The 26,373-nt window shown below is 40.1% G+C and overlaps 1 protein-coding gene across 4 annotated transcripts in view; it reads right to left on the bottom strand.

The window, feature by feature from the left end:
• LOC124621858 (eye-specific diacylglycerol kinase) overlaps window positions 1-26,373 on the bottom strand; it is a 637,666-nt gene that overhangs the window by 64,011 nt on the left and 547,282 nt on the right. For 2 of the 4 annotated variants that reach the window (XM_047147314.1, XM_047147312.1), the window contains 2 exons: window positions 25,676-25,717; window positions 4,149-4,212 (listed from right to left, as the gene is read on the bottom strand). In XM_047147314.1, the coding sequence (XP_047003270.1) occupies window positions 4,149-4,212; window positions 25,676-25,717 (106 nt within the window). The remainder of the gene's footprint in view (window positions 1-4,148; window positions 4,213-25,675; window positions 25,718-26,373) is intronic. The other 2 variants (XM_047147315.1, XM_047147313.1) reach the window with 1 other exon arrangement.

A 26,373-nucleotide genomic window follows, 5' to 3' on the forward strand; every position in this document is an offset into this window, starting at 1 on the left:
CAAATTTGTAAAATGCAGTGCTACAAACAGACAATGCAGAAATGACTGAAGTTTAATAATAACATTCCACAGATAAACCTGGAACAACAAGGAGCTGCTGGAAATTATACAGGCTGAGAATTTTCTGAAAATGCATTCACACTGCTGAAAACCTTTTTTATCAAGAGGGTGAATCACACCATTAATTCCATGTGGAGTCAGAATTATATCTATTTGTCATTCTCCTAATGACAGAGGTGTCATGTCCTGGCCAAAAGTCCAACAAAAGCAGTGCATTATTTTCTGCAAATGCTAAGAAGACATTTCAAATGTAACACTGAACATTATTTTCTCTCATTTTTCCAGATTTTGTTACATCAAGTACAAGACTTTTGCAAGTAAACAGTCTTTTTGTAAAATTTTTCTCCTCATTTGCCTTGATGTTCCTGAAGGCAGAGATATATCGCAGAAGCTGCAGTAAATGACTGTGGCATAACACACCTGTTCTGCGCGCTGCTCACTTTAGCCGTATGGTACCATAGTCCTGAAGATGATCAGCATAGCCGAAACTGGTCATTATTTTTAAATAAATGATTATTTGCAATCTTGATTGTTTCATTAAGTGATAATTTGCAATATATTGCTGTTTTATCTCCAACCATTTTATATACAATTACTCTGTTTTTGTTCTGGACTTTAATTAGCATAACAATCATTGTTCAAACCCCAATTCACAGAATCATCCAATTATTTCCTGTTTCTTCTGATGTTTCCACAATTTTTAAGAAAACATCAACAAGACGGTAATGAATGCCCAAGAAATTAACTAACAAATAACACACATGTAGGTCTGCAGGAGAAGTGTACGATTTCGATTGCATACCACTTTCTTCATATTTTATCTTTAGGAGGTTCAAAACATCAAGTGGATTCCACATTACTGTGAAACCTTGAACCAGCACAAATCCAGATGCTATTAGCAACATATACCACAAATTGACAAAGAAAATTAATTCTTGCATCTTCACTGTTAACTCTCAATGATGTCGCAAAGGTATGGAGAGGCAACTAATGTCACTCAGAAAGACAAGTCTTGTGGTTCAGAGTGTGTACCACTTAGATTTCTTTCAGAGTATGCTCATAAAATAGCTATATTTTTAGCAATCATGTAGAACCACTCACTTAGCAAGAAACCCATACCTAAAGACTAGAAAGCTGCACAGGCTACATCAATAAACAAAAAAGGGAACCGAAGTAATTCACTGAATTATAGACCATATCATTAACATCAATCAGCAGTATAATTTTGGAACATATACTGGATTCAAACATTGTAAACCACCTCAGAGAAAATGGTCTAGTGCCAATTTGGGAGACAATCTTAGCCTACTTGCAGATGATACAAGTCACAAGATTAACTTGTCACAAGAGCAACGCAAATTACAAAATGATTTAAGCAAGATTTCTGCATGATGCAAAAAGTGAGAAGTCTTCCACATGAATACTGAAAAAATTCCATTACATTTCTGTTACATGATAAATCATACAACTTCACATGTTTTCGATTAAACTAAATACCTAGGGATTACAAGCATGAACTACTTAAATTGGAACCATCGCACAGAAAATGTTGTGGGGAAGGCGAACCAAAGACTACATTTTACTAGCACAACAGTTAGAATACACAACAAATCTGCTAAAGAGACTGCCTACACTGTGCTTGTCTGTCCTCTTCTGGTGTACTGTTGTGGGATATAAGATCCTTACCAAGATAGGATTGATGGAGAACATTGAAAACATTCAAAAAGGGACAGCTCATTAAGTATTATCGCAAAATAGTGAAAGCAAGCTGGGATCTTCCTCTCTTGTTTTGCCATCTGTCTCCTTAAATTCTTTTTTTTTTTTTTTTTTCATTTTTGACTAATTACCATTAACATAAGTGAGTATAATCTGCATTTTCATAAAAGAGAGAGGTTGCCCCTTAGTTTTAAAGAATATAGCACCAGATGTAATGTTGTGCTTAGTTTTATGTATGTAATTGATTTTCTAACGTATTTTGACTATTGTTAGTTAATATCTTTTGTTATAGGGTGAAATTAGTAATTGTTTTGTGACTTAGATTCTATTGTTGACTTATAAATAAATATAAATTCTGTACTAATTACAAACATTTGGAGGGCAAAACTCTGACATTCTTTAAGTATTTATTTGGCTCTATTCAAACACATATTAGTGAAGCTAACCCGTAATTAATTCCAAAGTAATTACCAGTTTTGTCAAAAGATTGTTTGTATAACTATATCTGTTAATTTCATCATTTAAATAAATAATACGGCTTAACACTTGTAGTACAAGAAACTGTTAAAAAGACGGAATTTTTCTATATATTCATTAAATTGAAGGAGTAATGTTTTAATTGTAATTTCTGTAACTTAAACATCTAGCAATGTATAATTTCCATGCTTATTATTGTGATGATTTTTGGTCCTGATTTTTGGTCCCGAGACAGTCAGTCCACGGCCAGTTTTGAGATGAGGAACCTGTGCCGGTTAGAACAACAACAGTGCAGCACCTTAACCATGAAATAAGTGTAACACAAATAGGCTGTGTGTTCAATCAATGACGGTGTCTGTTCAATACGTACTGTATTATTCTGCAAGAACTGTGTGGTTAGCATTTTACTGCTCATAGACATTCAACAGCAAACTATTGTAGCAGTATGGTAATTTATGCCTGCAAACTATTAATGAGGCTTATCAAAAGTTAACCAATAGTGAACTGGCCATATAACTGTGTATTATTAAGGGGAGAGGGGTGGGAGGTGGGGGGTTGTGAACAGTGAAAGTAAAGAACTATGAAATGCAACTGTGCAACTGTCGCCTACATCATTTACAGTAGACCATGTTGAACTTCCACCCCCTATTTTTCAGCCGGTATAACAATGCAGTACATTGACACCGAGGACCATTAATGAGATAATAAAGCAGGTGAACGTCACAAAATGAAGGTGTTTTTTGTTACACTAAGAACTTTACACAAAATTTCAATCATCAACTTTCTCCTCTGAATGTCAAAATATTTTGTTGATTCTCTTTTATATAGGGAGAAATGACCATCACGATAAAATAACAGAAATCAGAACTTGCACAGAAATGTTTACTTGCTCATTTTTTCTACACGCTATTTGAGAGTGGAATGGTCCAGAAGTAGTCTGAAAGTGTTTCTACGAAATCTCTGCCATGCCTTTAAATGTGAATTGCAGAGTATTCATGTACATTTTATTACTCACACATATAGTCAAAACATCAAACAACAAGATTCCTTAACAATATGCACACTTATTTGGCAGCATATCACACCATCATAATTAGAGGGAGGAAAAAAAAAAAAAAAAAGGTCCAGTGAAGCCATGTTCGCCAGTCTTTGCCCATTATTAATAATGTGAGATAATCATCTTATGCATCACATTGTATTTATCATGTGGCTTGTTATAAGTGTACAGACATGGGTTGCTTTCCAATAAAAAAGGAAGCCACAACAATAGTGAGTTAAGACTCCAAAATTTCAAGGCATCATTCATATCATAGAAGGTAACTCAAGTATAAAACAAGGCAATATTTGTATTATAATCCAAAACGTTAATTTTTTGTTGTAATGTAAAACAATTTGTAAAGTTATTAGTAAGTTTTGTTCCATAAAAAAAATAAGGCAATTAGTTTCAGAACCAAATTTATAGTCTGAATTTAAACTTCCCTACAATGACAATCACCACACTCGGAAACACTTGAGCACCGTCTTTCCTCTCATTTGTTTCATTTGTTGCCTGCTATTCGGTTCCTAGATTCTGAGTACTTTCACTTCCCTTACCATCCTTTATTACAATTTTAATTCTGTATCCTCCTTTTTTCCTCTTAACTGCTTTCAAAAACATGGGACACAATTTATTTTGTACAATAAAGTCATTCTTATCTGAACTTTCATAAGTTTACATGAATGTACCTCTTTTCCTCATCTCCTTCAGATGATAAAAGATTTTTTATGAATTACAATCATCATCTTAAGAGCTGATAACTAGTCCTTCATAAAAAGATAACACTAAATACCTGTTTTTCATGTCACAATATATTCCTTCAAAACACTTTCATTTATTTAATCATAATACTACTTACCAGTTTTATATCACCCAATTTAGCTGCCTTTAGGATCCCCTCTGTTGTTTTTTCCAGCAGATTGCTGAAACATGAAACAAACACTTAAACCAAAGCAAAAAAAAAATCTATATTTACTTGCAAAAGATTCTTAATCAACCATACTTTTAATGAATACTCAAAATCTGAGAATGGCCTTGTAAATTCCCTAAATAGTAAATATTGTAATAGACATGAAAGTACAGCACATTAAAATTTTATTACTGAGAGTAACTTTTAAAAATTGTTCAAATTTATTTGATTGCTTTAGAACTTTCCACTGTCAAGAAGCAAGCTTCTTTCCTGAGATACCATAAACATGACGAGTGTCAATTTACTCACTATTTTATTTTATTAAGATACTTTATTTAAATGACAAAAAGAAAAGAAAAGAAAATAATTTTATAATAGTTTTCCATTATACACCAAATTTTGAGGATGCTGAATGTAATGCTCAGCTGCATCCAATTATTTACTTTTTCTAAAGCGACAAAAAGAAAATTTCAACAATGTAAGGAAAAGATAGATTGCTACATCCTGTAAAGATAACATATTACAAGACACTTACACATTAGCTTTTGGCCACAGCCTTCATCAGAAAAACAAAAAGGAGCACATGCACACATAGATCCTCACAAACAAGCACACTTCACACACACAGCTGCGACTGAAAGCTAATGTGTAATGTCTTTTAATTGTGACTGTCTCCAACTTAAAGGGTCATCTTTATGGTAAATTGCAATCTACCTTTCCCTTGTATTGTTGATATTCCAACCTGGTGTTTCCACTGTTTGAAAAGAAAGGTTCTAAATTTCATTAAAGTTTCAAATCTTCCTTATTTTTGTTCCACAGAAAAATGATGTGAATAGTCAATCCACGATTATAACCATAATGGAAATTCCTGGATGGAGTAATACGTAAAATAAGGAAAGGCAACCATTCGTCTACAGTAGATCTCTGCATGGAGCACAGAATCATGTAACAGAAAACAGCATTCCCAGTAGCTTTCAAGAACTATCCCTGTTTTTAGCAAAAGTAAATATATTCACCCACACACAACCGCACAGACACCCAAAAAGCACACTTCGGCGGCCACAGCAGTACTGATTATTGAAAGTAATTGCCTGCACTGATGGAAATGGGGTGGGGATAGTGATGGATGCATGGAGGAGGTAGCAGGGTAAAGGCAAGTCTTTGGACAGATGACTGCAGGGACACATCAAGATGAGAAGAGTACAGGGGGCAGAGCAAAACAACAGGTAGGAAGAAGGAGGTGTGGGGGGGGGGGGGGCTAAGGAGGGGAAAAAGAGTAAGGTGAAGATGACAAGGAAGAGGGAGGTGAGAGAGAAAGGAGAGGAGTTTAAAAGAGGAGAAGGAGAGAGGGACGGGGGGGGGGGGGGGGGGGGGGGGGGCAATGTCCACATGGTAGGGGACGGAAGATTGGTGGGAGGAGGCAGAGCACGACCTGGATGGAGATGGAGTGGTAAAGACAGAAGGGAAAGGTAAAGTGAGACAGTGGGAATATGCTAGTGGGGGTTTAGGCCAGGGGGATTGCAAAAATGCCGGATATTCTGAGATATCCTGCACTCTCACAATCACCCTGCCCTAAACCTCTCCCTCTTCCTCTTCCTACAGCTCTTTTAACCCTACTCTCTGTACTCTCTTCTTATTGTTGTGCAGCTATGGAGTCACTGGTCCCAAGATTTGCCTCTTTCCGCCTAGCACCTTCTTGCAACCTTCCCTAAACTCTCTCCATCTCCATCAACTCAGGTAACTGCTTTCAATACTCAAGTATCAATAATTATTTTTGCCCTGGCCATGGTAGGGTGTATTTGGGTATCAATGTGAATGTGTGTACTTTACCCAGAAAAAAGGGCTAGTGCTCGAAAGCTAGTGTGGCGAATGCTGTTTTATGTTACGTTTTCTGTCTCCATGCTTCAATCCGCTATAGATGATTGGTTTGCCTTTCCCTTATTTTATGTACAACTCACATCTAGTCTCTTCTCATCAACTGTTTTCACACAAATGCCTAAAAAGTATTTTAAATTTAAGCACACTGCTTTCAATGAAGGTAATAGCTTCCTGAAATTTTCAAACACAAAACATGAGTCAGTATTGCAATAATCAATACTGAACAAAAAAAAAGGCATTCACTTTGATAGTTAGCAACTAATGAATTACTGAAATAACATAAATCAAACTACATAACTACAGAACTGAAGAGTCTTCCTTGAGGGATTAAAACACAAGAAGGAAGATGCGAAAGACTGGGAAAAATGATGGAGACTAACTAAAGAAAAATCACTTTAAGCAGAATACAGTAGAAAACAGATCTAGAGGGACTGAGAAGCAGCACATAACATTCAAACATAGAAAACATACTGTTTGAGCAAAGGGCAACAATGAAGGTCAAAATCAGAGCCACATTCAGCTAAGTGAACAATGAGTTCTGAACAGAACAATGCAGTCACAATAACAATGTTCTCCACAGCTGTTATACGTCATATGAAAGACAATTTTTTTTTTTTTTTTTTTTTTTGTCCACCACACCTTACTCTTTTGTATTTTTTCCACATTTTGCCACAACTTATAATTTCATGTACATCTTTAATGAGCAATCTTTATCACAATAGATGACACACGTCTGGTGACATACCTTCCTTGTACTATGATGGTATATATTTGTAACAACTTATGAATACTTTTGGAGTAAAGGAGACTATTCACGGACCAACACAAACTTTTTGAGTCATCAACAGGCACACTGAAAAGAATTAAAATTATGCTAGCTTTGAGAAGAAATACTTTAATGAGCTAGAGTATTAATAGTTATGTGCATGCTTGTGATCACCCCCCCCCCCCCCCCCCACACACACACACACACACACACACACTGTACAAACCACACTGAGGGATATGAGCCCTATGCCACTCCCAATACCACCCTTGCCACAAGAATCATAGATGAGAGGAAGATCCTGATGCGAGACCTGTTTGATCCACCTATCCAACACATCCTACTCCAGTCCTTCCATAGGCTTATCCTATTCCGTCAGAGGCAGGACCATCTATGAATGCAGCCACATCATATACCAGCTCTGCTGCAATTTCTCCACAGTGTTTTATGTGAGCATGACCACCAACCAGCTCTGCACCAAAATAAATGGCCACACCAAAGTGTTGGGAAGAAAAGAGCTGACCACTCAGTGGCACACTGTTGAGAACAGTATGCTAAAATTCAATAGCTGCATCACAATCCGTGCATCCGAGTTCTTCCATTTAGCATCAGCTTTTCTTAACTACAAAGATGTAATTTGTAACACACTCTTCTCTCCCATAATCATCATGGCCTCAATCCCTGCTAACCCATTGCACTCATGCCCTCAACCAAACAGTTTCCCCTTCATCTGTCCTGTCATCCCTTCCCAATCCACACCTCCATGTCATCTTCATAAAGCGCACCACGTAACTCAATGTCTCCAGGGCCTGTGTGTCGCATATCCAGCCAGTGCACCTGCCACCCCCTCCCTCCCGTGTTCCTATCCTGCACACCTGATGCCTCCCTCTGAGCCCCTTATTACACATCCCCAACTCCTCCACCTGCCAAACTGCACTTCCAACATAGTGTTTCCAGCCAGCACAATGTATTTATCCTCTACCTTTTTAAAAGATTTCTTCTGAAAGTTAGAATAATTCCCAATGTTCCTGTTATTCAGTAGGTAGTCTTCTTTACTCCTGAAGTACTTTTGTTCCACCAGAACTTTCCTCAGCATATTTTTATTTGAAGCCATTTTATGTGATCTTCTGATCATAGTATTGTTGAAATTTTACATAATAACTGTACCACTCTGATGATCGTGGTCTCATTCTAATGCAAGCACCATCTAACATGTGACTGATAGTTACAACTATTAGCAAAGTGAAATATAGAAATTCTGTACAGGACTCTTGGTGGATAAAAATACTGTGCAATTTATTCTGAAAACATAATGTAATTCAATGGATAAAAAATCTACTCGCCAAGCGGCGACAGGTAAACCTACATATAAAAGGTATTACATATGCAAGCTTCCAGAGCCAGTGGCTCCTCCTTCTGGCAGAAGGGTTGAGGGGGAAGGAAGAGGGATGAAGGAAAAGAACTGATGAGGTTTAGAAAAAGGGGCAGAATTTGGAAAAGTCACCTAGAACATGAGGTCAGGGGAGATTTACCGCACAGGATGAGAAGGAAAGACTGATTTTGGGGACTGCACCAGGCGAGATTTGAAGACCTGAGAGCTTTAAGGTGGAAGAATGGGTGATACGCAGGACAGACATTACTACTAAAACATCATGCACATGTTAATAAGAGCGAAAAGCTAATTTCATTGTCTGAGATAGAGGTGGGAGGAGGACAGCAAAATATAGACAGATCAGAAGATGAAAGATGCAGAAAACTAAAACAGCGTGCAGACAGGAATAATTACTGAGAAGAAATGCTGAAACCAAAGAAATTAATGTAAATTAAGGTCAGATGGGTGGAAAGAACTTTGAAAATGTTGTAGCACCAGTTCCCACCTGCAGAGTTCTGAGAAACTGATGTGTGGAGGGAAGAATCCAGATTGCACATGTGATGAAACAGGCACCAAGGTCATGACTGTCATGTTGTGGCAGTGTGTGTTGCCAGTATATACCCTATGCCTATGACCATTCAATCCTAACTGATAACTTGGTGGTAATCATGCCGATGTAAAAGGCTGAACATAACAGCTGGTATATGACATGCCGTTTCACAGGTGGCTCTCCTTTTGATAGTGTATGTTGTGCCAGTTACAGGACCGGTATAGGTGGTGGCAGGAATGTGTATAGGGCACGTCTTTCAGCAAGGACGCCATAGGGTAGAGAGCATAGGATTTGACACGAATATTGCAGAGATTGTGAGGGCAGCAAAAAGCTATTCTAGGTGTGGTGGGTAAAATCTCAGACAGAATGGACCTCATTTCAAGGCTTGATTTTTAGGAAGCCATGGCCTTGTTGAAGTAGCTAGATTAATACTGTCAAGACCAGTATAATACTGGGTGACAAGTGGTGTGCTCTTAAGTTGTTTTCTGGAGGTATCACCAGTACCAGGATTGGCTGTGATGGCCCAGGAAATCTGCTTTTGATATAGGCTGGTGGGATAATTATGTACCCTGAAGGCTGAGGTGATAATGATCGTGTATTGCTGTAAGAGTCTGCATCTCAACAAATATGTTTGCCTCAAATCCCAAGGTTGTAAGGGAGGGAAGTTTAACATGGCCAGGATGGCAACTGTCAAAATGTAAGTAGTATTGTTTGTCAGTAGATTTAATGGGGATGGAAGTGCTTAGCTGGCCTTCGGTGAGGATGATATCAACATCCACAAAAGTGGCTTGGGATTCAGAACAGGACTATGTGAAATTTAATTGGGATAATGCATTTAGAGATTCCAGGAACTGTAACAGGTTAGCCTCACCATGAGTCCATATGGTAAAGATGTCATCAATGTATCTAAGGCAAACTGTCGGCTGAAGGCTTATGGATCCCAGAAAAGCCCCCCTCCAAGCGACCAATGAAAAGGTTGGCACATCAAGAAGTCATCCTGGTTCCCATGGCTGTACCCCTGATCTGTTTGTACGTCTGCCCCTCAAAGGTGAAGTAGTCATTGGTAAGTAACAGTTGATTGTGTGAGCACGAAGGATATCATAGGTTTGGAATCAGGTGTGTGCTGACTGAGGAAATGTTCAGAAGCAGACAGACCATGTATATATTGGGAAAGTTGGTACAGAGGGAGTTGGCATCAATGGTGACAAGCAGTTTTGGTGGTAGGAGTGGAGCAGGCAAGGATTTCAGACGATCTGGAAAATAATTGGTATCTTTAATATAGGAGGGAAGAGAGCTGCACGTGTTGACCAACTAAGGCACCAACTATGGGATGGCCAGGATGACCGGGTTTGAGGATCTTATAAAGAAGGTAAAAGGTGGGGGGGGGGGGGGGGGGGGGTGTCATTTGGGTGAGGTAAGAAATTGTATGGATTGAGTTGTTGGTCCTTCCAAGTGGCCTGAGGTTTTAAGAATGGACTGTAGGTCAGTTTCAATCACAGGGATGGGATCTTGATGGCAGATGATGTATGCAGAGGTGTCAGACAGCTGGAATAGACCTTCATTTACATACTCTTGTCAGTCAAATACCACAGTGACACCGTAGTACAATAGTAGAAGGGATCTACCACTATGATAGACCAATCCAATCTATCCAGTTACATTATGTTTTCAAAAACTGATTATTTTCATTGGTAAAATTGATTCTGCAATAAAAAAAGAAAATGGAATGAGAACAAAAAATCAGAAGAAGAAATATCATGAAAAACAAAGAAATGAGAGAATACAGGGTGAGACATAAAAAGCTGAATGGCAGTAATGCAGATGACAAGAGACAGTATCATAAGGAGGGAAGAAAATAAGATACCCAAAAATTCTCCCATCTGTTAAGGCTTCCTCTAATCTCAACAGCTGAACATTTCCTATTCAATAATTGCAATTTTCCATATTTCTTTTTTGCTTGTCTGTTCCATTCACAGCTGTCTTGATCTTAAACAAAGAAATTATGTTACTGGATTTAACTGCATTACATCAGTTCACAAGTGCTCAATGTAATGAGTCTGTGCCATACATAGTGTTTTTGTGTCAAGGTGTGGAGATAGTGTTCAGTACACACCTTCATCAACTATTTCAATACACTCTTCATGACACTGTTGTATATTTCACAACAGTGGCTCTATTTATCCCTTAATTTAAGTGGCAATTTGTCAATCATCATGGCAATTAGATGAATGACTACTATTTTTTATCACTTACTCTTTTGTGGAAGATCAGTCTTTGTACAACAAAGTCAGAACAACACAGTTTACAAAAAGGGCATGCCATGATGGCACAGGGAAGAAAATAATTTAGATATTTTCTGGTTTCCAGATATGGTATTTGTCATCCACAAAAAAATAGGAAAAAATTTTTCAAGAGCTATCGAAAGAGAACACAGAGATAGGAGAAAATGCTATATTTTCAAATCAGAAGAAAGACAAACTGTAACGTGGTGGTGGGAATCTACTTGTAAATTCAGTAGGGCACTTCAACAGACAGGATTCAGATTCCTCAGATGCTAATACTTTCTACTAGCATTAACTACTCACAATTTATCATGAAGGAACTGAGATTACCGTAGTCATTTGTTGGAAATCCAGTGGGAAAGCAAGACATCTTGAATACATGTAAATCCTTCAACATAATGATACAATCTGTTATACTTACCTTTGTTTTCATATATTTACATTTTTCACCATGTATAGGTTTTATCTCCATCAACCATTTGACATCCACAGCACCATAAATGCCTCTTCCAGACTTTCCACATATTATGATTTTCAGCCATATACAAGTTTTCTGATGTCATCTACCCACTTTTCTTTAGGTGGTCATCTCAACCTTTACTTATGCATTGGACTTAGTGCAAAGAACAGCCTTGGCTCATACACCATCCATTTGTCTGGCTACATGTTCCAGCCATCTCCATTTTACTTTTACTACTGTCATAACTATCTCTTCCATTCCAGTAAGCTCCCTGAGATATTAGTTTGTTTCCTCTACCTGGCAGCGAAAGACAGGTTTCTAGGTCACTGCAGTTGGTGCAGTGTTATCCCAATGAATAAATTGCATAATCTAAATGTGATTCAGGAAGTTCTGCGAAGTACTCATTCATAACTGCTATGACATGTACAGTGTATTTAAAATACTTCTCAAATAACAAATTTATTTATATATGGGAATAGGTGGAAGTCAAATGGTGCCAGATATGGTGAACATAATAAATGCACCAGTCCATGTTTGAAGTCCCTCAATTTTTCACTGCCAAAGCTCTAATGTGGGCAGATGCATCCTTCTAACATTTACATATTTATCTCGACCAAAATAACTTGCATCATGTTTACAAGGGATATTCTACATTCTTAAAGGCAATCAAGAGGAAAACCCCTTTTGTGTTTGAGAAACCACTGGTTATAACCTTTCCAGCAGATGAAATGTATTTCACTTTTATTTTGTACAGTGCCAACAGCTTCTACATACTGCTTCAGTTGCTGTTTGATTTCTTATCCACGGTACCAAAGCAGTCCACACAACAAACTGAATTACTTTAAAAATGATTCACAGTTGGCTGAGAAACTGATTTTAGAACTTGCTACTGGTTGTCTTTCATCAAATGTGGTATCCATCTTGCACAAAGCTACCTTACAGGCAATTCTTCATACAAGATGTATGGTTCTCTTTTATTTTAAAATTCCTATGGCACCATGTAGTTCATACAACTTCAATCATTAATTTCCTCTTGCATTTTTCAATGTTTTCTTCTGTGATTGCAGCTATGAGATGACCTTAATATGGATCACCTTCAAGAGAAGTGCAGCCAAATTTCAATCCAACTACACATATCTTTAGGAGACACAGACTGCTCTCTCTCTCTCTCTCTCTCTCTCTCTCTCTCTCTCTCTCTCTCTCTCTCTCTCTCTCTCCCCCCCCCCTTCCCCCCCCCCCCCCCCCACTTTCCCCCCACCCTCTCTCACCTTGTACTACCCTCTTTCCATAATGTTTCCACTGCAATATCCCTGTATCTACCTGTCAGTTGCCGCATATCACTGAGCAAGTCTTGTGGCATGAAGAATCTGTGCTATACAGGCTTTCTCAAGAGGAAACAGACATTCATTGAAGGGTAATAAAAAGAAAATATTTTCTGAAGAACGTTATCTTATCAATCGTTGGATTGAAGTATCAATTTATTTTATATTCACTACTGCGCACTTTTGGCTGTGTAGTCATTACCAAGTGACTGACTGAAATACATATCGATGGTAGGCAATGAAAACCTCGTAACTCCATTTTGTTAAATTTTACAGGAGAAGCAAAAACAGTTTCTAAAAAATATATGATGTGATACAGATAACGTTGCTGCACATGTAACTGTGTGGTAGAAGTGTAGTTACTGACACATTAGCAAATTCTGTGCATTTTCAAACCTCTTTTTGGTAATAAAGTTACTGGTTAATGAAATAACGAGTTTTCCACACTCAGATAGAGTTACGAGCTTTTCATTGCCTACCATCAATATTTGGTGTAATGTAGTTAAAAAATACAAAACATAAAACAACTTACATCATATAATCCACCAAATGAACAAGGAAATACTTCAAAAAATTACAAGGCCTGCTCTCAGTGGTTTGTGAGCTAAAGGTATTTGAAATTGTGAACAATGAGAAATGCCACTAGGCTGACTGGTGACAATCCTGATATCATTTAACCCCAGAAGTGAGGATGGCAGTATGAAGTGACATGTAAAACATACCTCTGGTACAATGGAATAAATTTCAGCTTAGTACCCATACAACTTACTACCTACAGAAACAATGCATCCACAGCACTGTTGGTGATTTGCATAGAGGGGATGGTGGAGGGGACAGAGAGAGGATTGCGTAAGCAGATTTATATATACTAACCTATGAACTGCATTGTTCCTATTGCTGACAGTTTCCAAAAACTTTACCTTAGAACAGCTGATAAATGAGCATATGCTTCTTCAATGTTTTCACTTCGGAACTGTTCACAGCACCTTTTAACACAAGTTAATTTTCTCATGGAACAGACAGTTTCTTGGTATCCAACAAAGCATTACCTATATAATCTTGTTCCCAGAGAATACTGCTGGCATATATACAAAAGCAAATTTTAGTATCCCCACCAGCAGACATCACTATATAGGCAGATGAGCTGGCACGGGTCCAGCTGTAAGATGACTATACTGCCGTACACGCATTTATGTGGGTTCAGATGCTCTGCTTCCCACAGATCAGTTCACATGGTAAGTTCACTCCTCTCATGGGGTTCTGTTCTGAGAATGCTATTGAACCACTGTTGGCCTGTACTTAGTACTAACGTTGTTGTGTCTTCTGCAAATACTAAAGTGGCAACAAACGACGTTCTTACACGTGACTTCCCTCTTTTTTACTCTTTCCCTATTTTTATAGTGCTCACTTTGGCCTACCATGGAACTAGCCTCTCTGCAATGCTAGCAGAGGCAGGAACAGTTGTGCCTACAGAAGGAGCAGCAGCAGAAGTAGCAACAGGAGCACATAACTGATAACCCAAAAAGTGGACTTGCTTTGCACCATGCCCTCGCTGGTTGGGGGTCACATTATCACTGGGCAGTTTTCTTCGCTGCCCCACCATCATCTGCCAGTTGTGATGATTCTACAGAAAGGTGGGAGAATTACCAGCGCCAACTGCTGCTGCAGTGTCAATCAGGCTGATTATTTTAGCTTGTTGTTGTCCAGCAGCATGGGTTTATATGAAGTTGTCCAATGTTTGAAGCCTTTCACTGAGCCCAAGAAGCTTCTCTTTGATGTAGCTTTCACAGTATTTCAGCCATCAAACCCATGTGGTGGTTGCATGGTTGCAGTTTAACCAACATCACAAGTTTCCTGGGCAGCTGTACGCAGCCTAAATCACCGATTTGCAAGGCCTCTGGTGTAGGTGTCATTTCGAGTGTCCCAAATATGCTACTTCTTACACAGACTCGCTAATTCAGGAAATGTGATTCTCTGGTTAGCTCCTGATCCAAAGGTTCAGACTAGAGATTGACCTTGTTTGACCCTTTTTTAGCTCACATAGCCTAAATCGTGGAATCGTATTAACTTATGGCGGCAGCTAGAGACTTCCTTTCTAATGATTGGCATGTGGCTCAATTAGGTGTGCATGGTCAACAGCCCCCAGTGTCCTGTGGTATACTGCAGGTGCAGGTGTAAACTAATGCAGATGAATGGGAAAAAGAATACCGTAATGTTTGAATACTCCATTAGTAGTGTCGGGCTTGACACAGTCACATCGATTAAATATTTGAGCGTAACACTGCAGAGCGATATGAAGTGGGACAAGCATGCAATGGCAGTTGTGGGGAAGGCGGATAGTCGTCTCCGGTTCATTGGTAGAATTTTGGGAAGATGTGGTTCATCTGTAAAGCAGACCGCTTATAAAACACTAATACGACCTATTCTTGAGTACTGCTCGAGCGTTTTGGATCCCTACCAGGTCGGATTGAGGGAGAACATAGAAGCAATTCAGAGGCGCGCTGCTAGATTTGTTACTGGTAGGTTCGATCATCACGCGAGTGTTACGGAAATGCTTCAGGAACTCGGGTGGGAGTCTCTAGAGGAAAGGAGGCGTTCTTTTCGTTAATCGCTACTGAGGAAATTTAGAGAACCAGCATTTGAGGCTGACTGCAGTACAATTTTACTGCCGCCAACTTACATTTTGCGGAAAGACCACAAAGATAAGATAAGAGAGATTAGGGCTCGTACAGAGGCATATAGGCAGTCATTTTTCCCTCGTTCTGTTTGGGAGTGGAACAGGGAGAGAAGATGCTAGTTGTGGTATGAGGTAACCTCCGTCATGCACCGTATGGTGGATAGCGGAGTATGGATGTAGATGTAGATGTAGATGCAGATGCAGATGTAGATGTAGGTTGGCTCGCCTCCCACCGAGTCACACATGTTGATGGTTCTGGTGTAACAGTGTTGCAGTGCTGTCTGTCTTGCCTGCACTGATCTCTGTGGGTTCACATCACTCGTAGTGTTTTAAGTAACGTCCACGGTAATTTTTGGGTCCTCAGCGTCATTCTCCTTCTGCTAGTTGGATGACCAAGTGGCCCTATATATAGGGTGAAGCCCTCCACACCCACACCATGGCCAACACCAAAGGTCTACTACCATCTCTGCATAGGGGTAAGTGTTCACTAAGTGAGGTCTTTGCAGGATGTGGGTACTGTAGCGTTTGCGTACATCCTGTTATGTTAAATCAGTAAGTGGCTCGAAACAGCATATCCAGACACTCCGGGATGATGATGGCATTGAAGCAGAGGATGACATGCGTAAAGCTGAAATACTAAACACCTTTTTCCAAAGCTGTTTCACAGAGGAAGACCGCACTGCAGTTCCTTCTCTAAATCCTCGCACAAACGAAAAAATGGCTGACATCGAAATAAGTGTCCAAGGAATAGAAAAGCAACTGGAATCACTCAACAGAGGAAAGTCCACTGGACCTGACGGGATACCAATTCGATTCTACACAGAGTACACGAATGAACTTGCTCCCCTTCTAACAGCCGTGTACCGCAAGTCTCTAGAGGAACGGAAGGTTCCAAATGATTGGAAAAGAGCACAGGTAGTCTCAGTCTTCAAGAACGGTCGTCGAGCAGATGCGCAAAACTATAGACCTATATCTCTGACGTTGATCTGTTGTAGAATTTTAGAACATGTTTTTTGCACGAGTATCATGTCGTTTTTGGAAACCCGGAATCTACTATGTAGGAATCAACATGGATTCCGGAAACAGCGATTGTGTGAGACCCATCTCGCTTTATTTGTTCATGAGACTCAGAAAATATTAGATACAGGCTCCCAGGTAGATGCTATTTTTCTTGACTTCCGGAAGGCGTTCGATACAGTTCCGCACTGTCGCCTGATAAACAAAGTAAGAGCCTATGGAATATCAGACCAGCTGTGTGGCTGGATTGAAGAGTTTTTAGCAAACAGAACACAGCATGTTGTTATCAATGGAGAGACGTCTACAGACGTTAAAGTAACCTCTGGCGTGCCACAGGGGAGTGTTATGGGACCATTGCTTTTCACGATATATATAAATGACCTAGTAGATAGTGTCGGAAGTTGCATGCGGCTTTTCGCGGATGATGCTGTAGTAAACAGAGAAGTTGCAGCATTAGAAAATTGTAGCGAAATGCAGGAAGATCTGCAGCGGATAGGCACTTTGTGCAGGGAGTGGCAACTGACCCTTAACATAGACAAATGTAATGTATTGCGAATACATAGAAAGAAGGATCCTTTATTGTATGATTATATGATAGTGGAACAAACACTGGTAGCAGTTACTTCTGTAAAATATCTGGGAGTATGCATGCGGAACGATTTGAAGTGGAATGATCATATAAAATTAATTGTTGGTAAGGCGGGTACCAGGTTGAGATTCATTGGGAGAGTCCTTAGAAAATGTAGTCCATCAACAAAGGAGGTGGCTTACAAAACACTCGTTTGACCTATACTTGAGTATTGCTCATCAGTGTGGGATCCGTACCAGATCGGGTTGACGGAGGAGATAGAGAAGATCCAAAGAAGAGCGGCGCGTTTCGTCACAGGGTTATTTGGTAACCGTGATAGTGTTACGGAGATGTTTAACAAACTCAAGTGGCAGACTCTGCAAGAGAGGTGCTCTGCATCGCGGTGTAGCTTGCTCGCCAGGTTTCGAGAGGGTGCGTTTCTGGATGAGGTATCGAATATATTGCTTCCCCCTACTTATACCTCCCGAGGAGATCACGAATGTAAAATTAGAGAGATTAGAGCGCGCATGGAGGCTTTCAGACAGTCGTTCTTCCCGCGAACGATATGCGACTGGAACGGGAAAGGGAGGTAATGACAGTGGCACGTAAAGTGCCCTCTGCCACACACTGTTGGGTGGCTTGTGGAGTATAAATGTAGATGTAGATGTAGATTAACCATTAGTATGTGCTCATTTGGAGATAGACTGAGTCAAAAATTGGATGAAGAGTAGCAGTTTGAAGGGTACAGGAAAAAAAAGTGCCAAGGCAAGAGCCAAGACAAATAAACTCTGCGATACTCATGTTGGGTAGTAAGAACAGTAGCAGGTTGCTTGTTATCTGCGACAGATCGTGCAAGGGTTAGGTAAGTTAGCAGCATCACCTAACGACACCCTAAGGCTGGAGTAATTCACCTTTAGGAATCCCCACTCAACACAACAAACCCTCCATGCAGTTAAACATGTAACACATGGCTACAATATGAACAAAGCCACAGGGCCTATGTTCCTGGACATTGAAAAAGCTTTTGACCATCTTTGGCACAATGGCCCTGTATGCAAACTAAGCAATGCTAGTTTCCCTGACAGGCTCGTAAGTCTCATACACTAATATCTCACCAACAGATGTTTTAACACTGACATGCAGGCCAAACAGTTGACACGAAATGGTTTTCAAGCTGGAGTACCCCAGAGATTCATGCTGGGGGCCATGATGTTCAAATACTACATTAATGGTCTCCCAGAAACACAAAACACGACATTAGCCACCTAAATGGAAGACACAGCCATCCTTGAGTAAGACTGGAAACCATCAAACATAAATTCACGATTACAGACAACACTCAGACCTGTCAAGATCTGGTTCAAATGGTGGCATATTAAATAAGCATTGACAAGTGAAAAGTGGTTCTGTTCACACAGAGACCAAAATTACTGTGCAGTAAACATCAACACTGTAGAGACATAACGCTACATGCACGCCAATCATTTCTGCAAGAAAGTTAGATACCTCAGTGTCTGGCTGGACCAGAAATTTACATGGCGGCAGGGAGGGGGGGAGGGGGGGGGGCCTCACAGAATATGTTGCCAACAGAGTGCACATAAAGCTCAAACAGGGAAAGTACATTACATAGGAAGGTATATACATGACGATGATCAGACCTCTGATGATGTATGCAGCTCCCATCTAGGGATATACAGTTCCCACATGCCTGGGTCATCTGCAGTTCATACATAACAAAGTGACATGTATCATCAGCAATTCTCCACACTACACTCGCACTGCTGACCGTAACGATGAATACTGCCTTGAAACCCTCAAGGGAGTATTAAAAAAAACTCAGCACATGACTATACAGGAACTTGGGACTCTCGAACAATCCTTTCATCTTTACTCTGGGAAACACTGATCACAAGTTTAGGTGGAAGCATAAGTGATCAAAGACACTGCTAGCTAGGGCCTAACCACCTACAGCAAGCTAAAGCACACTCACAAGTGACAACATTGGCGAGCCTATGCACATCAGCACTACTCACTGGATATGAGGGCTGCTATCACAGGCGACCAACAGGCAACAGCAGGACAGGCCAATAAACTTGCACATTAAGGCACAAACAAACAGCCTACACTACCCAGCACTTTGCATCCACTATGTGACCTATCGGACACTAACCAATAATGAACTCAACTGTTACAGGTATGCTGATGTTGGCCAAGAAGATAACGCCAGTACCCAGCTGTGGCCGCAGAGTGACAGCCCTTCACAAAGTCGAAGCATCTGCCTGTATGATACCTGTTCCCACCCCTGATTGTCATTTTTTGCATGTACACCGAGACGCCTGCACATGGAGGCCATACATACAGTTTGCCGTAAGTTAGGGCTTTGGCACCTGTTTGTGACTGTGGGCGGGCCACATTTCAGTCGTGGGACATCCCGGTGTTTTCCCTGGACTCTGGGGCTGTCTCAGCTACCCCGCACAGTAGCCACAGTGTATTTTTCTGACACTGATAGTGGAAGGGCAGATGGTCAAATTCGAAGTACACATGGAGTGTCAGTCAGCCTCATTAATGTGAATATGTATGACTTCTTGGGGTGCCCAGAGGTGCAATGGCCACTCCATCATGTTGTGTCTGAAAGTAAAACAATGAATGTCCTTGCGATGGCAATTCTCCATCTCCAAGAGTTACAAGAACGTGGAATGGCAATTTACGCTGTTAGTGGTCAATTCACCATTGGTGCAGAATATCTTTGGGCTTGGTACTTTTTCAAGTTTTGCATTTAGTGTCTCAATTAATTCCTTTTCAAGTTTGGACTCCTTACTGGAGTCAAACAGCACACTGTTTGAGAATACCTCGGATGGACAGAAAATTTTGAAGCACATATTTGTCTAGCCATCAGTGATACATACTCTTTGTCGCCCCTGCCCCATTTCCTTTACCACACACAACAACATAAAGTCTGAGTTGCAAAGTTGGCAGGATCAGGATATCATTTCTTCTAATTTGCTAAGTCACCCCTTTGAGTGCGATTCAGGAACCCGATGGTGCCATGCTCCTTTGCAACAAGTTTAAACAGACTGTCAATGTGCAATGTGTAGTGGATTCGTATTCCATTCTGTGGCGGGTGGAGTCATTGGCAAAGTTGTCATGGTGGCCAGTATTTTTCCAGCACTGACTTGCACAATGCTTACTGGATGCCATTTCTTGGACTTTCCTGGTCCTTGACACCCCCTTTGGGCTAAACCAGTTTAACTGCTTACCTTTTGGAATCTCATCTGCACCTGGAATTTACCAACAGTGTCTGGATCAGTGTCAATTACCCTGATGACATCTGTGTCTTGTGCCCTACTAGGAAGGAGAATTTACTAAACCCTCAATCTCTTTTCAAGTGCCTCCTGGAGAATAGTACTTGTTGCAGGCTGGAGAACTGCTGTTAGCTCCCAGAGGATACATTTTTTGGGTCATGTGCCTAGTAAAGATGCTATTGTCCCCAATGATGAGCACATCAAGGCCACTGTCCACCTATCAGCACCCAGAACCTGAAGGAGCGCCAGTCTTTTTTTCGAAAGATTGCTTATTATGCTCAGTTCATTCTCCAAGACATACACATCTGCCAGCCTCTTAACCAGCTTCACTGGAATGGCGTTAAGTCTGTCTAGTCTGCGAAGTGCCAAGGGGCTTTTCAGTCTCTCAAACAATGTTCATGCTCTGCTCCCTATCTGGTGTCCTTCATGCCATATAAACCTTTAACCCTGGTCTGTGCTGCATCCCAGCATGACATTGGTGCTGTCCTATCCCACTGGAACCTGGACGGTCCTGGAAGACGCTTTCCTCTGGGCAACATAATTATTCACATAGGGAAAAGGAACTGTTAGCTATTACTTTCGGGGTTAAAAAGCTTCATGTCTTCCTGTATGGGCCGATGTTCCTCCTCATCGCTGATCACAAACTATTGATTTCCAGGACATGACAGCCCACCAGTTATGGTGGTGAGTCCCTCTTTCTCAGTAACTACGGTTATGACATTTGTTACTGCTCCACTGCCCAGAGTGCCAATACTGATGCACTATTGTGGCTAGTGGTGGGGTCTGATCCACAGTTTGATCAGCATGAGGCACTCATGTTTACATTGGATACTGCCTTTCAGTAAATCCTGTTGGATTTTCCATTGTCAGCACAGAAGGTTTCAACCATAACACTTGCTGACCCACCATTTCAGAGAAGCATTTCAGCAGTCCAGATGGATCGGTCAGAACATGCTTCTTTAGGTGTGGATCAAGTGTGGTGTACATTTTTTCTCCTCTGTGATGCATCCTCACTTGTGTCACACTGGGGTACGACTTAGATGAAGTCACTGGTGCGACATCACATTTACTGGCTGATGATTGATTGTGACAATGAATATCAGGTATAGGCTTTTGGTGTCTATGCATGGAACCAGGTTGCACCACCATGCCAGATCTCACCTTGGCCTTTCCCAAAAGGAAAAGGGGAGAAGATACAGGGCAACTTCGCAAGTCCATTTTTGGGCAACACGTGGTTGTTGGTGGCCAATATGCTGCTGAATTTCCTGCACATCGCCAAGCAGTCCCTCAAGTCATCGACTACCATTTTTTGCTCAAAGTCAGTTACTTTTGCCATTGAGAGATCCTTCCCTCGTGTCCAATAATGGTAGGGAATTTTTGTTGTGGGAGCCTGAAGATGGTATCCAGCATCTGACTACCACCCCATTTCAACTGGCTTCTAACTCAGAGGTGGAGTGTTTCACGCTTCCATTTAGGATCCCTAATGAAGAAGTCCAAGTCTGCCTGTTCCCACAACACTGTGTTGTCAAGTTTTCTGACTACCTACCAGACAACAGAACATTTGCATGGTCACCAGGCACGTGTCTCCTGGGTTTGTTGCACCCTGAGTTGCATGCCATGGATCACTGTAGCTTACCACATTTCCTTCCAGAGCTGTTGTTAGGCCCCAGTCCTTTGGCTGCCAACTGGGGTGACTGCCAGGTATTGTGGTCAGCCATAAAGGTCGGCAGTTATTTGTTGTGAATGTCAGTGGGAGCAGCTGACCCATCACGCAAATCAGTTGTGTACATGCCTGTTAGAGTGATGCTGCTGTGGCCTTCCAGTCAGCTAAGTTACAGGGTTTATCGTGACGTCATTCCAAGTGTGGGCTCCCACTTGCAATAGCATGCCCCACCATTGCCATCTACTCCGCGTCCTCCGCAATCCTTCTGTTGCCAGCTACCTTGGGCCCCAGTGAGGCTCGCTCTCCCACCTGGCAAAGTGGACCCCAACCTGCTCCCCTTCTAGTCCTCATCCCCTTTGTCAATGTAGCTGACTGCCACTGGCGGACCAACCATTGTTGCAGCCACTGTGTTCTTCCACCTAAATAAATGGTGTGAAGATTATGTTCTTTAAGATTGTAAGCTCATTTACTGCTTTTAGCATCTCATTTCTTTATTTAATTCACCCAGCATCACCTGATGTAATTTCACTACGTACCAATACTCTTGTTTCACTTTTGTTGACATTGACCTAACAAACTCTTTCAAAACTCTCTGTATTCTGTACAATTGCTCTTCCAAACCAGCAGCACTAATGTTGCCTAATTCAGTGTTAAATCCACTTCTGAGTTCTCCAGTGCCCTCTAAGGTTCCATGCTGGAGATCACAGCCTGAGCCTGGTCATTTGTGGCTCTACGCAGTTTTCTCAGGGGGGAGGGATTTAGCGTCCCCATCAGTGGACATCACGGTGGAGGTAGATGAACAGCGGAGTAGTTCTAAAACCTGCAATGGAAGGCACATGTGTCATGTCATATGGGCAGACCTGCTGATGGAAGTGTTTACCTCCAAGTAGCAGTAAACAGAGCAAGCCAGTGCTCATGCGGAGTTAACATGCTGCAGACCTCACCTTATACTTTGTGTCAAGTGTTGTCATGTACAGTCAGCCATCCATACCAGCTGCCTGCTGAGCAGATTTCTGTACACGTTTTTAGGCAAGTTCGGAAGCTCTGCATCTCACAGATCAATTTACACAGCAGGTTCTATTCCCCTGTTACCAAGCCACTGTCGGCCCAATAAGTACTTGCACTGACAGTGTTAAGCAGCAGCATTTTCATTCCTCCTGCAACAAATAATGAAAGTGCTGTCTGTTTCCAGAACCTTTTGTTCCATGCCTTCCTTCTCAGACACTGTAAGTTCTCTTACCCACCATTCTTATTGACAAGTGGACTTGGGGTTATAAAAGTTAACAGTGCTGTCATCACTTATTTTTTGTATGGCTATTGATAGTAACTGGATTCACACCACTTTACAAGAAAGGACTGTCTTTCCTTGCCTCATTCTTTCATAACTTAATAACTGAAGTACTATTTGATAAAATTTTGAAACCTAACTAACTAGTCTGGAGATTTTGTTATTTAAGATTGGAAGCTCATTTACTACTTTTAGCATCTCATTTCTTCATTTAATATACTCAGCATCACCTGATTTAATTCAACTACATTCCAATAATCTTGTTTTACTTTCATTGACATCCACCTCAAACTCTTTTCACAACACTATCTATTCTGCTCAACTGCTCTTCCAAGTCCTTTATCATTGCTGATTGAATTACAGTGTCACTGGCAAACTTATACTTTTTATTACTTCTCCCTGAGGTTTAATTGCCTCCCCAAATTTCTCCTTGGTTTCCTTTACTGCTTGCTCTAAGTACATATTGACTGACACCGGAGAACGGTTACAACTTTGTCACACTCATTTCTCAGCAATTGCCTCAATTTCACAACCTTCAACTCTTACAATTGCAGCATGGTTTCTGCACAAATCGTAGATAAATTTTCACACTCTGTGTTTTACCCTTGCTAACTTCATAATTTCAAAGTGTGTATTCTAGTCAACACAGTCAAAACCATTCTCGAAATCCAAAAATGCTATAAATGTAGGTTTGCCTCTCTTCAGCCTATACTCTAAAGTAAGTCATAGGATCAGCCTCATGAATTCCTACATTTCTCTGAAACTCATGGCATTCTTCTGTAAATAATTTGTTTAAGTATTTTGCAACAATGACTTGTTGAATTTCAGCAGTAATATGTAAAAATATATTTTTAGTAATATTACAGAGAAAGATGTTAAACAAAATCACTACATTTCATATTCTAAAGTTGAATTTATTGTTGTACTTAACCTTAGTACAAATTTATAAATTGTTTTCATTGCTGAAACATTAGTCAGATTATTTGAATCTGAATTTAAACGTTATTGACTGGTGAGCGAACCCTTCACTTTTAGCAGTGGAAACATGCCGATGACTCTACCATGCCCACCCTAAAAGTATCAAGATGGAAATAGGTAACTGAGTCTTCTGTAGCCATCGTATGTAGCATGTTCCACCTGTGTCACTGCAGTGAGGTGGCAACACTGCAAGGCTGTACCTACACACATCAAAAATACCTGTCGTATCAATCAGTAGCCACAGACAATTATTTCATTCAGTTATGTAAATCTATCTGGATTATGTCTATCTCAGCTATTCTTTGCCCTCGGGTTCCCACTGAACTTCCATTGTTTTCATACATCACAATTCAGATTCTAAATATTAATATGTAGACAGAGAAAATCTTTTTGCCAAGAGGGATCAGAGAAAAACCATGGAGAACAACATTAAATTAATTTAGTTGGAATCAGGGGGCCCTTCTACAGTCAAAAGAGAAAAATGGATTGTTAATACCAGATGGGATTTTAAACATGGTAACTTAGAAATTGTAGTAACCAAGTCAAAGATTAGCAGGGAGATGTCATAACTGAGCCAATAAGGAGATGAAATTATGTGCAGGAAAAATAGGAAAGAAGTATGAAAAATATGTAAGAAAACAAATAAATGAAATGAAAATGAAAGGAAAGGAATAAGGAAATGAAAGAATAAGAGAAACAAGGCCAGAAAATTAACATTAATGCCATGTGTTTGATCAAATACAGACTACAATGTGTGTAATGCATACATCCACACAACAACAAAGAGTGAAAATTCAAAAGCTGTGAAACAGTCATCACTGCTTTTTAAGTAGTTGTCCACCAGTCAATACAAAGTGAGCTGTAGTCTGTCCTTAAACTATTAGTTGAAACTTCTAACTTTGTCACAGCTCTGTCCTATTGCAGACATACACTAGTGAAATTTTGACAGCAATGTGAATGAGAGCAAAAGGATGCTGAGCTGCTACAAAGAAGATGACAAACCACAATCCTGGGACCTCCAAGCATGCGTTACTGAATGGGATTTCAGAAGAATGAATAACTACAACTACTTAAAAAATAATTTCCACTTGAAACAGTAAACACTTCAGGAACCAAGGAGTTACTTTTTGGAGTGCTGACATGTCAAGTATATTTGGAAGCAAAAATATTACTTCTAATTAAATACAACAAAGTTTGTCACATATTTTTATCACTTTCTAATAATTTTATTTGTGATTTTATAACAAGGCAATAAAAGAAATACCTACAATTCTGACTACACTGTAATGAGCAATTTTAAGTGGATAATGTTAACTCAGAAAATCAGCTTCTAATTTCTTACAAAACACTTACCCGAAGGAAGCAAAATTTAATCCAAAAAGTCTATCATGAATGCTGGCATGCAAATTATAATAGTATTATCAGATTAAAATGGCATGCACTGAAAATCTTCAATAATTAATTATCAAAATTGTCAGAAAGTTAGCATGCAAGTTACAATATCATAGAAAGCATTTTTAAAATATACAAAAATGAAAAAGAGTGAATAAATGTCATGCAAGTGAGTGACGAATAACACACACAATACATAACACCATATTGTTGTTTTCACAGATATGTATGTTACAGTTACAAATGTGGCATTATATGTTCCTATAAAACTTTTTAATGTGTGTTACATTAGAGCTCCAAGGCAGAAGATGGTTCTCTAGAAAATGTCACAGTTGATCTATTTTTGCCATCCACCATACTACTCTTTTCTGAGCTTCTATCCAAACTAGAATGATTCTGATTTTAATTTTAATTCTAATTTTACTTCCAAAATAAAAAGCTCATCTCAACATCATGTCTCCCCACAAAACAATCAATATGACTCTGGAAAGAATTTATTCCAAAAAGAATTCAGACCATTATTATTCAGACTGTGGAAAAAAATCATCTTCCATTAGTTTCAGCTTTGCAGTCACAGGAGATAGAAGTAATCCATTAAACTGTAGACCCATATCACTCTCACCGATTTGTAGCAGAAATTTGGAACATGTACTATAGAA

Source organism: Schistocerca americana, chromosome 7 (assembly GCF_021461395.2).
Source record: "Schistocerca americana isolate TAMUIC-IGC-003095 chromosome 7, iqSchAmer2.1, whole genome shotgun sequence".
Taxonomy (NCBI): Eukaryota; Metazoa; Arthropoda; class Insecta; order Orthoptera; family Acrididae; genus Schistocerca; species Schistocerca americana.